Source organism: Phoxinus phoxinus (genome assembly GCF_949152265.1).
Source record: "Phoxinus phoxinus genome assembly, chromosome: 16".
NCBI lineage: Eukaryota > Metazoa > Chordata > Actinopteri > Cypriniformes > Leuciscidae > Phoxinus > Phoxinus phoxinus.
In genome coordinates, this window is record NC_136891.1 from 11,592,404 (window position 1) to 11,608,168 (window position 15,765).

General features: G+C 35.2%; 1 protein-coding gene across 1 annotated transcript in view; it reads left to right on the forward strand.

The window, feature by feature from the left end:
- Positions 1-450: 450 nt before the first annotated feature.
- The window catches only part of atf6 (activating transcription factor 6), a 32,843-nt gene continuing 17,528 nt past the window's right edge, over positions 451-15,765 (forward strand). The window contains exons 1-10 of the mRNA XM_079583957.1: positions 451-764; positions 1,388-1,467; positions 1,719-1,782; positions 1,999-2,096; positions 3,395-3,521; positions 3,636-3,839; positions 6,243-6,424; positions 14,043-14,228; positions 15,182-15,273; positions 15,493-15,633. Coding sequence (XP_079440083.1) covers positions 671-764; positions 1,388-1,467; positions 1,719-1,782; positions 1,999-2,096; positions 3,395-3,521; positions 3,636-3,839; positions 6,243-6,424; positions 14,043-14,228; positions 15,182-15,273; positions 15,493-15,633 — 1,268 coding nt within the window. The 5' untranslated portion in view covers positions 451-670. The remainder of the gene's footprint in view (positions 765-1,387; positions 1,468-1,718; positions 1,783-1,998; positions 2,097-3,394; positions 3,522-3,635; positions 3,840-6,242; positions 6,425-14,042; positions 14,229-15,181; positions 15,274-15,492; positions 15,634-15,765) is intronic.

The following is a 15,765-nucleotide window of genomic DNA, read 5'->3' on the forward strand; positions in this document are numbered from 1 at the left end:
CACACACACACACACACACACACACACACACACACACACACACACACACACACACACACACACACACACACACACACACACACACACACACACACACACACACAATTTTATATATATATATTTTTATTTTTATTTTTTACGCCAAAAACGTATTAATTGTAAAAGATGTATTTTTGGTATTGTTTAATATTTTATTTAAATTATCTTTTTAAATTAGATTAACCGTGACTGCAACATCTGAATTGCGACGCATACGAAATTACAATGTAGCCTAACAGTTTTTGTAACTAATTAAGAAAAGAAAAAAAAAACGTTTCGGAACATGTAGATGTGCCTAAACCAGTTGAACCAGTCTTTGAACCGGTTCTTTAAAATTAACTTTGTTTGAAATAACAGAATTGCTGAAAGGCAGATAGTCTATTTTTACAGTCTATTGTCTACTGCCACCATGTGGCGTAGAAATGAAAAACAACAGGCCTGTGTTTGACATATTGACCCACTCCGGCACCCGTAGAGTTACCGTAAAACTAGACGTGTACTTGCTGCATTATTGTACAGTAGTTTCATCAGAATCGGGAAATGCGTGTTTACATCTTCACACAGATCTCATCTATAACCAGTGTCCGTCATCCGACTCACTTTTAAACGTTACTAATGTGTTCAAGGCATAATGTCGTCGGATTTGATGTTAGATTTTGTGAATCAGTCGATGATGAATAATAAGGAAGCAGGGGACATTTCCATCGATCAGGATGGAGAGTGGGGTAAGATAAGATACACTTTCTAGAAACAGCGCGTGCTGCTTTCGAGAAGTGTCAACTAACGTTACCTGTCTTATTCTACTAGATTTATGATGAACAAAATATCTTTGTGTTTAGATCAAGCTCATTGTGGAGCGACTTATAGTGGTTTGTTTGCGATTTCGTCAACTGACTGGTGAACTTGTTTCCCATTCATCCGTTGTGTTGTTTTTGTGGCTTCGTGTTTAAGATTTCAATCAATTTAAGTAGTTGAATAAAACATTAACACCTATGTTTATTCGACTGTTCATCACAATATGTTTTGCATCGTAAGTTATTATGTTGATTTGTTTTGTGAACATGGTCTGTTTAATATACTACTAGTTAATCACAGTTTGTCAGTAAGGTTTAGGTTAACGTGTAAAAGAAACTGGAAAGGAAATCAAATTACCTGTGTTACAATGCCTCAGGGTGAATGGTTGCTGGTTGCTTGACCTGGACACAAAAGGTGGTTTATGAAATTGATATATTTCCTGTCTTGCTCTCATGCCTTCAGCACTTTGTTTGTTTTCTTTTCTTCTTTGTTTTGAGTTAACCTGCCTTAGGTCATACTTAAGTTCATGACACTGTCTTGTTTACTTGTGCAGATATAAGTTTGTTTGATGATCTGGGGGATCTTGGGGATGCTGACGAGCTTCTGGAGGCGCTGGTGGAGAGCGTAGGCTATGTGAGTCAAATCTGTCAAAACAGGTCACACCGGATCACACAATAGTTTTTCTTAGAATTGTATTTTATTTTTATTTTTAAATAGCTTTCGGAAATGAAAAACTCTTATTTGAAAGACTATCCAGCTCATTTTATTATTATTATAATTATTATAATACATTTTTCAGTTTGATCACAGCTGTAAACAGGTATGTAGAAAAACATCAGTAATTAAGCATGAATCAAAAGCATTGTGGATCTTTCCTTCTTTAGGACACCTCTGTTCCTGACCTGAACTTTGACATTGAGCACCCAGTGTGGAGTAGCCCTCGATCAGGTACTAATTTTAAATTTTCTGTGGACTGGACATGACTATTTTTGAATGTTTATAGCAGCAATTAAGAGTACCTTAATATTTTTGAAAAATGTTTAGAATATCACCAAAGCAAAATGTACAAAAGTACATGTACAATCGCCATTCGAGGGTCACTGTGTCCAGGTTAAATATCTGATTTTTTTTTTCTGTCCTTGTTCTCTCTGTCTGCTCTCACAGATGGTGATGTAACCGTGGACTCACTGTCACCAAACCATACGCTCAGTTCAGTGTCCTCACCAGCGTCAGTTGAGCCCCACTCACCGTACTCCACACATGTGAGTCAAACTCCACTCACCAAAACAAAGATACACTACACTCTCCTTTTGCATTTCTGCCCACTGAACTTTGCATCTAAATCTGTCCAGTGTTTTAAACTCCACACCTTTTACAATCGCAGACAAACTAACATGCACACAATCATTTATTTATTTATTTATTGCATATATCAGCATACACGGATAGCAATAATAACATTAATAATATTTCACAAAAGAGACACAAACTTGTATGAAAATAATATTTGATTTATTTTATAATTTATTTATATTTATAAAGTAAAAATATGATTCTATTTTATTTCCTTAAATGTATTTTATTTTTTGATATATACATACAGATAGTGCTTTTTTCTGCCTTTTATTTAATGACTTAATTAGTCAGATGCCCATCCAGTGCCCAGATGGAGTGTGTTTGGGCTGCACTGGTCCCGCCAGCTGCTGTAGTTCAGAGATCAAGAGGGCCGACACGCACACACACCCGTGTGAATTAGGTGTCTAATTAAGTCTCCTCTGTGTTAACGAATGTCTTAATCAGCTCTCAGCACATCATCAAACTAATTAATGTCTCACATTGAGATGTCCAGGCTTTTTTTTTTTTTTTTTTTTTTAAATCACAGTGTCCTTTTCAAGGTTTCAAAGAAAAACTGAAATGTCACTATCACACATACACGTTGTTTCAGTGAAAGCCTAAACGCTTGAATCTCAGTGTCACCTCAGAAACTTGATGAGAAAGGAACTAAAAACCTTAGCGGTTTAAAGTCAGTGAATTATTTAACATGCCACATATTTGCTGTAGTTATTTGCTATTAACATTGTTCTGTTACTGAATGATGCAACATCTTGTAAAGGGATGTTCTCATAGGACACGTTCTTGTTTTCAGTAAATAGACGGATGGATGAATGAAACTAAACGATGGATACTCAATGCATTTTAAAAGTTGAACTATTTTTAACATGTTTAAAAAAAGTGCTCTCATGGCTCAGTTACAGTCAGACGCAAGGTAATGACTGAAGACGTAATAGGGGGGTATCACAGGTGTTCTGTAGTGTGTTATGGTTTTATTGATACGTTGTTGGATATGTGCAAACATATAATGTAATGATATGTATAGTTTTAGACCATCTGGATTTACAACCCCGAATTCCCAATGCTTGAGTGCACTTTCAGTTCTCTCTCTCTCTCTCTATAAGGGCACGGATGTCTTTTCTTTGATAGACCTATCTAACTATTATGCTGCTATACTTTTGACGTGTCAAAATAGTTTTTTTCATTCTATTCAATATGCTTTCTTCAGGATGAGGCGCTATCTCCAGTCTCATGGCATTCTCAGCCCTCTCCACTGTCTGTCTGTTCTGACTCGAGCGGTTTTTCTGAGGCACCCACTGAGAAGAAGCCTTCCAAGAGGACCAATCCGACAAAAGGTAAGTGAAGTACATTCATTTTGAATAGCTGAAACCTCCCTAATTTCCTTTTTTGAACAATTTATTTGTAACTTTTCATAATAATGTTGATTAACAGTAAAATTGTTCTCACAGCAAAGCCTCTGCAACCAGCGAAGAGACCAATTCAGGTTAGCCCCAAGGTTTCCATTCAGCCTAAACCACTCATTACCACGATGCCCATCGCCCATGCTGCAGCCCCGCTTCAGACTAAGACCATCATCATCCAACCTCTCCAGACTACTGTTCTACCTGTGGTGAAACCATCACCTGTCACTATTCAGCCAGCGCCCCCTACAGGTGAAAAACCCTCAGTCACCTATTCTGCCACACTTCAAAAAAATAATAATACACTTTTTAAAGGCCTATATGGAATACAAGGTCTCGGTATGTTTATTCACATTTTTATACATTTTATTTGTTTATTTGCAAGGTTAAATGAGGTTGTATTGTAGGTTGTAAAAATCAGGTTGTATTGCAGCGCTCTGTTCATGCATAAAAAAACCAGCAGATGGCGCAAAGCATCAACTTTTTGTACTACTGGTGGGCATCTCATTTTAAAGTCTATCTTTAAGCAAACTGGGAATTGTTCTTCAACTGCTGGTACACCTTTCTGCCCTGTTACGTATCCTAGAAAAAGCAGAAACAAAGTATATGAATGAGCTGTCTGTTTCTGACTTTTGAAAAAAGCCATTCACACTTTTCTCACCGATTGTTTTTATGTGACGTTTAGTGTTGGGTAATAGACTGTTGTGCAACAAAAGTGGTTGTTAACTAGACAGTCATTAACTATCTATAGTAGTTATGTGTTCAAAACTGAATTTATGAAATGTAATTCATAGTTTATATATATATATATACATTACTGTTTTTGAAAGAAGTCTCTTATGATCATCAAGCCTGCATTTATTTGATAAAAATACAGGAAAAACAGTAATATTGTGAAATATTATTACAATTTTAAATAATGTTTTTCTATTTTAATATATAATTTAATACTGTGACGCAAAGCTGAATTTTCAGCATCATTACTCCAGTCTTCAGTGTCACATGAGTTAAAAAACCTAGTTAAAAACGAACAGCATTTATTTAAAATAGAAATCTTCTGTTACAATATACACAAGTTTGGGGTCGGTATTTTTTCTTCTTCTTTTTTTTTGGAAAGAAAGAAATACTTTTATTTATTAAGGACATGGTAAATTGATAAAAAGTGATGGTAAAGATTTCTATTTTTAATAAATGCTGTTAATTTTAACTTTTTATTCATAAATTAACCCTGAAAAAAAGTATCACAGGTTCCAAAAAAAATATTCAGCAGCACAATTGTTTCCAACATTGATAATAACTGAGTATCAAATCAGCATATTATAGTGATTTATGAAGGATCATGTGACACTCAAGACTGTAGTACTGGCTGATGAAAATTCAGCGTTGAATCACAGAAATAAATTATATTTTAAAGTATATTAAAATAGTAAAACCATTATTTCACAATATTACCGTTTTTTTCTTTATTTTTGATCAAATAAATGCAGGCTTGATGAGCTCAAGAGAGACTTAAAAAACATTAAAAATAGTAATGTTTCTAAACCTTTGACCTGTAATATATATATATATATATACACACACACACACACACACACACACACACACACACACACATATGTGCATGAATTTTCTTTTTGAATATTCTAAGGGAAACTGTTGATTACTTTATTTGTACGTTTTAATAGCATTCATTTATTCATCGCATTCATTCTTACAGCAATCAATGCTGATTTATTGTGATTGAGAACAGTAGGAAAAAGATTTCTCCTCAGACTGCTCTGATGAAATGGGTGACTGCTTAATGTCTGGAGTGTTAAACTATGGCTGTCAGGAATCAGCAAGCTTCAGTATCCGTTTCCTCATGGCTAGTATAAACACCTCACACACCTGGAAACACAACTGGAGCAGAAAGCAAGAATTCAAATCTTATCCTGTAATCATCTGATCTAAAACACTAGACTTGATTTTACAAATCACTGGACTCCAGTGTTTCCAAACAATCACTTTTCTCACTCAGTTTTTGAGAACTGTATGAACGGTTTCTCAGAATAAGGCCTTGCGTGACGACACTGTTTAGTTGTATGTCACATAAAGCACTACAATATATTTCTTGTTTTCTCATTAGAAAAAGAGAGAACTGACATATATATATATATTGAATCCATCTGTGAGAAACATAGCGGAAGTGCACTTTGAACTGATTGCGTTCAAGCTACAGTAATTATTTTCTGGCTAACCGCAGAGTTTTGATGCGAGGTTAATTGTAGTTTGTCGGAAGACTAATGGGTAAGTCAGTGGGTGGCTGAGAGAATGGAAGTCGTTCGGAATGAACCCCGCCGGGGAGCCGCAGCGAATTCCTCTCATTTAACTCAACACCAACAGCAACCTGTCATGCCTGACAAATTGTGTTTGTCTGTGTTACCTGGAGGTGACGTGTTTTGTTCTGGGTGAAGGATGGTGCTTGGCACAATTGTTTCCTTTGTGATTAAAACCCCACTTTGGGGTTATTAAACAAGTCTGTGCTGTAAAATGAGTCTTGAGATTAATGTAGATCAATAAAAAGAGAAGAAAAATAACAGCAAAACATGACTCTCAGTATGTTTCTTACTTTATTTGAACGGTAAAGTCTTTAAACTAAATGTGCTTCTCTTGCAGGTCAACAAATGTTGCTATCTCGGCCCACTCAGGTTGTCCAGCTTCAGACGCCTCAGGTATTGCCCACGCGTGTAGTCACTGTGCCAACGCTGGCTCAGGACAGATCCATATCTGTTGTTTCCCCGGTAACAGCATCTCCTATGGTCGCAATGACACTGCAGAATTCCACCCTTGAGGATGATGTAAGTTTCTTTTGCCAGAATTCTTAAGTTTTGCAAAAAAACAGTTTATTTGTCAAGATTACCCATTAATATGGTATTAAATTGGTTAAATTGTTGATTTATGTTGTGGTTTATGAATGTGAATCATCACGACATATGGCAACAGTCCGCTGTCATTCAGTTAGCTGTTCAATGTCCACCAACGAAGTTCAACTTGCTCAGTTTTAATATTTTGAACTGCAATGAAAATGTGCTGTAAATTCCAAAACATACTCACCCCAAACTTTTTTTAACGGCAGTGTACCGGTAGTTTTGCCAATCCCAATTTATTGTGCAGTTATCTCAGATACTAAAGAGCTGCTATGAGGATTCAGTTTCAGTGAAAGTAAAAGACTTTGTGGTATTCCACATGAAATGTTTTTTTGGTGTCAAAGATCTGTAAAATAAAGGGACCATGCAGCAATTCTTTTGAACAGGAATAGATTGAGGTGCAAGCCAACATGATTTACCTTGTAAATATGATGGCAAGTATATTTTAATAGGCGTGTGAGCTGTGAGACTTCAGTGTAAACACCCACTGCTGTGATTGGCTAACGTATTTGCTTATGAAATGGCTAGTATTACATGTGGAACTCTCTCGAAAACTTTTAGCTAGTCTTTACTATTACAGCTAAATTAATTGTGATAAGTGGTGATTATTGCATTCTATTTAGATCGTGGCATAAAAGGTTGCAGTGATGAGGATTGTAGCCAACTACAGACATGTTGAGCCTGTGAATGCATTGATCTCGTCATTTCAACTGGATTTCTGCACTCTTACGAATGCTTTCATCATAACAGATGAAATGTACAGACACAATGTAAATAAGAGATTTCCTGATTACAAACAAAGACTATATGTGATGCGATCTGGAAAAACCCTTCAGAAATCTTTGGTGCTCAAGATTACATTTTTTTTTTAATATTCATGATGCTTATAAATGTTTTTGGAAACTATGATATATATATTTTTTAGATTCTATGAGTAAACTTTAAAAGAGCAGCATTTATTTGAAGTAGAAATCTTTTATAATATTATAAATGTCTTCACTGTCACTTTTGATTGCTGTCAATTTTAATGCATTTTTGCCAAATAAGTTTTAAATGTATTTTTCCAAAAATCTCACTCACCCTAAACTTTTGAGTTGTAGTCTATTTAAGCCTTTCACTGTAAAAAAAAATCCTCAGACTTTCCAAGAATTATAAGTGGAAAGGACATTTGTTCTATTATGTATAATTACTGAATATAATTATTCATATATAATTATATGAATTAATATATTCATATAATTACTGTTTTAAAAACAGTATAGCTGTAAAAAAATAGACTTATAGCTGTAGTGTGTTATTTCCTGTCCCCAAACTTTATATTGATTGACTTTCTCAAAAAAAAGCAAAGAAAGTGTGGCTGTGTGTGCAGCACTTTCCACATTGCTCTGTTTGTTTGAGTGTCTCGACATGGCAACACTGGGTCAACCAATAGCATGAGTTTGGGGTGGGATTTCCTGTTTTGGAAACCTGTTTGCTCATAATCTTAGTTTAATAGTGCTCATGTAGAAATTACACGCTGTGACTTTAAATAAATATGCAGAACAAGAAAGATAGAAAGGCATCCTGAATGACCAAGGATCTGGTATTTACTCATCAAATGGTTCCCTAAACAAAAGCATGTGTTCTCCCAGATGTGCTGTCCTGACATCAGCGAAAAGCCCTACCCAGATGTGAGAAATTAAGCTGTTTATAATTGAGAGAAGGTGTTATGGTAGAAACAGGAGAGAGACTCATTGGTGAGAAGAGCCCAGATTTGTATAGACGGGATAATGGTGGTGTAAGAGTGTCATGTTTCTATGTTACTTCTCAAAAAATAATTTGAGATCAACAATAATTGTCAAAAGTTTGGGATCGGTAATATTTATGTTTTTAAAACAAGTCTCTCAAAAAGACTTTCTTAAATGTTGTTTCTTTCAAAAACATTTAAGAAACCTTACTTCTCCGAAAGCATTTGAACGGTAGTGTATATCTTGTGTCCGAAAATGTGTATTATTTTATTTTACAGGATAATGTCATTCTTATAAGCATGATCCGTTGTATTAACAAATAACAAAAAAAAATTGTTTTGTTTTGAAAGAGTATGGCTCTCAGAATCAACTATTAGTCCCAGTGTTCTTAGCAACCAACCAACAGTGAGCTCATGCTCTCATTATTTTCCATTAAAGTATTTGTTCCGACATACTGTAGATTCAACTGACCTCAGATTAATTAAATGGAGTTCAGCGTTAGTCTCAAATTCCTGTGCATTTAGTGCTGCCTTTTCCACATTGGGTGTTGTTACAGCTTTCGCTTCAAGCTCTTTTCAATTTCCAAGTTCTCTGAAAAAAAACAAAAAAACCCAAACAAACAGCAGAGCACCTGTGTGTACATTAGTTTGGTTCGTGTGTAGGTTGAGTAGCATTGATTTGGAGGGAACATAGAGACAATGGACTTCCATAGAAGTCAACGGGTTTGTTCATATTCATTTAGTTGTTACGTGATGAAATGTTGCATATGTAGTCAATTTCATCATGTAAAATGTATTATTTGACATGGCATATACTACATTTAGTTGACAAATAAAATGCTTCAGTTAGTATTTTAAAGACATTACTTGACTTGTACTTTTTACTTTGTGTATTTGCTTCTTATATATTAAGTTGACATTTTTTTTTGACAGTTTAAGAGGATATTAAATCATGTATATCGTGTTATTAGTAGAGTATTTTTGTCAACAGTATGTTTTAGTTAAGTTTAATTATCATAATGATGCTTCTCATTTATCCTCATTGTCAATGATTCATCTTCATTATCATTGTGATAATTACTTAGGTGGGCAGTACATTGTCCAAGAGCCTTCGCCACCAATAATGATGGCCCAGGGATCATATGAATCAATTATGAATTTATTAGGGCAATATAATGATGTAAATATAGTGCAATATTTACATTGCAATAATTATGTATCATTCAGAGGCACTGTGAAGACATATGAATGGACCATGTACTGTATACAAAGTTCATGTGTCTTAATCCCTTCGTAGTGCAGTGCCATGTGAGTTCTGTTTCCTACTGTTAAAATGTGACACGTTGAGTGAGATCCATATTTTGTGATTTTATAGTAGATTAGTATCAGCTGTGCAGCAGCCCCCATGGATGTGCATTTCATTCCCATCTGCACGCTTGTTGTAGTTCATGGTTTGTGTGATTTTATAGACTGTGTTGAATGTATTCAGTTCACACAAGCTGTCATTTAGACTCGGTCGTGAATGTCTGGGCCGAAAGAGAAGAAAAACAAGTTCACACATTTATAGCAACAGTTATTGTCTCCATATGCACCAGTGGTTTCCTTGTAAAATCCACATCGTCTTTGCATGTTGCAATTCTGCAGGTTTCAGATTTTATTGTAGTCTATAATTATAAATCGCCTAATTCTAGAAATATCAAATTCTTGAAATAAGTTCCAAATGTAGACTTGTATGCTGTGTTTGAAGGTGTGAATTGGCTTTAAAGTCAAATGAATATCTAATGTCTTTAGTATGTAAGCAATGACTCCGCTAGATGGATCTGACAATAAGGGGAATATGATGAAAGACTCGCCTCTGTAGCCTCAGCGTCTGTTGGCTTTCAGAAAAAAAAACTTTTTAGCAGAGCGCAGCCACATGTTCATTCTCTCTCCTGCTTCTGTTTTTGTCTTTTATTCTAAGCTCCCGACTCTTGGTTGGGGTGTTATACTCCTACGTGGCACACACACACACACACACACTCACACATACGATCATGCATGAACTTACACACTCTCTACTGCATAGAGAAAGAGAAAAATGGGGTAATAATACCTTTTTCCATTTAAAACACATTATGCAACAGGACTCAATAATGATATTGTTTTGTGTATATATATATACATATAAATACACACGCGCGCACACACACATATATATTAGTGCTGTTAATTGATTAAAAAAAATACCTATACCAAAAATAAAATTGTTTAAAAACAGTTTTAAAGGTTTATATTTAGTTGATATATTTTATGATGTAATAATTTCACAGTTAATCTCCAAATTAATGAATGAAGGTCAGTATCACTGACACTAATACAGCTACTGATGAAAATTATCCCCCCCCGTGTGTGTGTGTGTGTAGTTTAGCACAGCTGTAGTTTAACTATGGCTGCTTGTGGTTCGGCCTCAGAGGAGGTTTTGGGTTGAGGGGGTTTAGAAGGAATTGCAGTGCAACAGTAAAACTGGCAGGTTGGGCAGGTGTCTGAGTGTGTGTGTGTGTTTACGTTTGGCTGCTTGAGAGTTATTGCGGCGTACATGTTTGAAACAGCTGAATGCTGATGACTGTGTAGAAGATTGTATGTAATGCTTTGTTATAGCAGTTTAAGATTAATGATCTTTGGCAAGTCAATCTGTGCAGCGTTGAGAATATTTTAGTTCCCTGCCCCAGTAGACTGTAGGCTGAGACACTTTAAACTTTTCTTTATACAAAAAGTCATGCTTTACAGTACGCTATTAAGAAAACCAATATATCAGCCTGACTGATTATTTGGCAATTTTATATTACTGACATTGCCTGACAAGTGTGCATGTCTGGGTAACGTGGGATAAACCCCCATAGATTTAGAGTGAAGAAGGGACCAGATTGTCATAGACTTAACTTAACTTTAGTTTGTCACTTTAGTTAGTAACTACACTGTTCGAAAGTATTGAGTTGGAAAGATTCTTCTTCACCAAGGCTTCATTAATTTGATCAAAAATACAGTGAAGCCAGTCAAATTGTGAAATATTATTACAATTTATTTTGAATTCATATCACAATAACTATTTTCTATTTTAATATATTTAAAACATTTATTTATTCCTGTGAAACTGAATTTTCAGCATCTTTTCTCCTGTCTTCAGTGAAATCATTCTATATGGTCAAGAAATATTTTGTTATTATTATCAATGTTGAAAACTGCGTAATAATTTTATATTATACATTATGCATCCCCCCCCCCCCCAGAGGGAATCAAGAGTTCAAAAGAACAGCATTTATTTGAAATGTAATCCTTTGTAACATTCAGTTTCAGTGTTAAGTCACAAAGGTAATTAAAGACTAGCTATTACTGTACTAATTTCTTCCTCTAAAAATGATTGGATTAGTCATTACTTTCTAAATTCAATATCAAACTCGACCATTTAAAGTAAACTTTACAAGGATGGACATAAAACTGCTCCAAATTCTTTCAGATGATAGTATAATATAGCATAAATAGCATAAATGATTCTTGAACTGACCAAAGTATTTAAAGGGAGAAGTTTACATTAAAAACATTAATTTTAACATTAGATGTTACATTTTGATAAGAACAAGTCTACTAAAACAATAGTAGATTTCACAAGTCTATGAGTATGTAATGCATCAGAAGTAATTGTAATTAAATTACAGAAAAATTACGAGTACGGTAATGCCTTGCTTTAATTTTTTTTAATTGATTTATTAGTAATGAGTTACACCCAACACAAGTAACATTATACACTTTTAAAAAATCACCCTTGATAAATTTAATGCATCCTTGCTGATTAAATGTATTAATTTCATTTGAAAAAATGGCAGGGCAGTTTTTTTTTAGCAAATATAACTGTTATATTATATTAAACTATATACTTATTAATATAAGCATATAGGCCATTAACCACTTTGGGTTATCACAGTCTGCCTTGATTAAACTAGCAGTTATGTAGTATTGGAGAAGGGGTATGATCTGAGCAACTAGTCATTTTTGGTTACTGGATGATGGATCATCAGATCATAAGCCCCATCATCAGACTGTTGACCCCATATGGTGCTTTAAAAGTGTTTTATATATATCGTTGTATGGAAAAGATCTGTGAGAAGAATTTATTAAAATTTTTATATTTTTGTTTCCATGTTAAAATAACAGCGTATGGGTTTGGAACGACATGAGGGTGAGTTAAAAATGACACAATTTTCATTCTTGGTTAAATTGTTTCTTTAATTATAGTTTTGGTTGTGGATGCCATCTAGAAACTAGGCTATTTCTCCAGAATACATATTTTACAGAATGAGAATATATATACTTTTTGCAAAATAATTCTTGTGAGATGGACAAAACGGGCAAATGCATAGTTTAGTTTTTTTCTAAAACCCTTTTCCAAGCAGTAGTAGATTGTTATTTTTTTCCTCTTTTTCTCATGACACTCAGCATTATGAATAACTCACTTAAGCACATATTTTCTAAAGCAGATTCCTTAGGGTAAAATAAACTGTCATCTCTGAAGGCGATGCCAAATAAAGCATCTTTCAAACTCAGCAATTTAGCTCTCAGCAATCAGGTTGTTAGAAAACTGCTGGATCAGCTTTATGAATTTGAGTAATAACCATGAGCTAACAAATAAATTCAGCGAGAATGTGTCAGAGACAGACTGAATTGGTTGGTTAGAAGATCCAATGGTTGGTGTTTTGAGCCTACTTGGCTCTGGTAGATTGTTTTGGTTGAGTCGTACTGTCATACTTGTAAATGTGGCTGCCATCAATCTGAGTGTTGACTTGAGTGATAGACATTTGGTTTGAATATACTGGGGTTTTGGTTAAATTACATACGGGACTGAAATGTCATGAACATCTTTCATTGTTTCAGCACAAGTCTTCAGTAATGCTGAATTTTGGTGAGCTGTGCCAACATCCACCAATCCCTCCCCTCCCACCCGATCCGATCGCCATGGTGATGGCACCCCGTGCTCTTGTAACCAAACATGTTATTCATTCCCAGGCCCTGGCCGTGGCCCGGTTCCCGGTTTTAGGAGAGCTTTCTCATGAGATGGGAGCACAAACAGGCACATGGAGATCCAAGCAATTTAATCACCATGACTATTAGGCCCACAGTCTTAAAATGGTCTGGCTGTGAGAACAGACCACCCCACCCTACCAATGGTCTCGGTTTCTCTTTAGTCTGTTTCAGTAAAGTTCACCTTTGTCTTTCTCCTCACTTTAGGGTGGGGTATGTTCTCAAACATGTCGGCTGCAAGCATCTGACCCCTGAGTTTTGTCAGGTCTGGGTGGTGGTTTATGAACAGGCACTGTTTATGTAAGCTTAATTAACTATGTTTAATTAGGTTGGAGTTTTAATCATATTCCAAAACATTGTTAAAGTGGAGCACACATAAATTCAGCACTTTGTTTAAAGCTCATGTAAGAATAAGGGCTCATTGTTATGTCTCTGCTTGGAAAGCGTAGTTGTTTTTGAAATGGTTCATTTTTTTAAAAGTACGACTGCTATATATTTGAATGAAGAAAGCTCAGATTGCCCACACAAAATCATGTATTTTAATAACATTTCGAATCACAAATAAAATGTATACATTACAGTTCAAAAGTTTGGGGCGGTGACATAAAAATAAATAAATGTTTTTGTCCCTTATGATCACCAAGGCTGCATTTATTTGGTTAAAATAGTAATATTGTGAGATATTACAATTTAAAAAGTTCAACAAATACTAGTGTAATTTATTAGTGTTGTCGAGCAGTATTGACATGATTTCTCTCTTTTTCCTTCCAGTCAAATGCGTCTCGGAGACAGCAGCGCATGATAAAGAACAGAGAGTCTGCCTCTCTCTCCCGGAAGAAGAAAAAAGAGTATCTGCTGACGCTGGAGGTCCGTCTGAAGATGGCGCTTTCTGAGAACGAGAAGCTGAAGAATGAAAACGGCACATTGAAAAGACAAGTGGAAGGCCTGATTAGTGAGGTGGGTGTCCATGCTTTCTACAGTACACTAGCATTCCAACATTTGAGTTCGTTACGATTTTTAAAATGCATTAATGCATTTCTGCATTAATTTAAAATAACTGTGTTATGTAGACTACCGGTATATATTTTCAAATATAATGTATTCCCATGATGGCAAAGCTTAATTTTCAGCATCTTATTCTAGTCTTTAGTGTCGCATGGTCTCTCAGAAACCATTCTAAAAAAGACTGTCTTGGTGCTCAAGAAACATTTCTTAAAACAGTTGTCCTGCTTAATGTTTTCAGAATGCATTGATGAATAGAATATTCAAAAGAACAGAATTAATTTGAAATAGTAATCTCTTGTAAGATTATACATATCTTTGCTGACTTGTTTGATCAAATTAATGCATCCTTGCTGAATAAAAAGTATCAAAGTATTTAAAAAAAGAATAAATACAAAATAATGACCCAAAACGTTTAAACAGTAGTTTACCTTGATCTCATTAGAGGCTGTAATTACATGGAAGATCTTTGATTATTAGCAGACCAACTTAAAGTAATACTGTTGATGTGTTTTTTGTATTTAATGGAGCTTTCAGGGTTGGTTTTTGTCTACTATATAAACTAAAGAATTTAATTTGAAATGGGTTGTGCTGTTGCTCTAACATAAGTTAGTGTCTCTTCTCACGAGAGTAGAAGACACTAGAAGGGGCATGTCTAGTGTAAAATCATGAACCTGAATCTCCATTTCTTACACTCCAGTCCAGATATGGGTTAAAAAGATTTTTATTTTATTTCTTATACATTATATTTGTATTCCTTATGCATGTGGTGTGATTGTTATGATTATTCTAATTCCTTTTCTGTAAAGCGCTTTGAATTACCATTGTGTTTGAAATGTGCTATGTAAATAAACTTGGCTTGGTTTGCCTTACCTTGCCTAATACCTTATCATTATTCATCTCTTCAGAACTCTGTGCTAAAAGCAACAGCTCCAAAACGGAGGGCTGTGTGTCTTATGGCAGTTCTGGTCTTCTTGGTCTTCAACTTCGGTCCAATGAGGTAAATAGTTTAAATGAATCATACCATTTCAGTATTTTAATTTGTTACAGATTCATCTGTGTCACATGAAATGTGTAGATGGAAGTGGCATAAAGAAAAGCTTTATGGTCCCATGGAAAGATTCCCATATGTAACTCTTCTGAAGGAACCAGTAGGAATGTGTTATATAAAGGTTTTTAATATCCTGACTTGTTTTATTTCCTTTTGTGTCCCACCAAGTATCCTTGGAGGATACAGAGGGTCTACGTTTCCTGCTGCCCCTGCGTTCAATGGCAGACACCTGCTGGGCTTTTCCCCTGAGTCCGAGAGAATCCTCGATTCAGACAGGCCTCAAACTGATACATTTAACCCCGTGAACAGGTAATACTATTCTATAGTCTTCTACAGTTGCATGAACACCTAGTCATGCTCAGTTCTCTGTGGGACCATTTTTGTTTTACAAAACACGTCAGCACAGGTGTTGAGTGACTCTGACCAAATGCCTGCATAAGA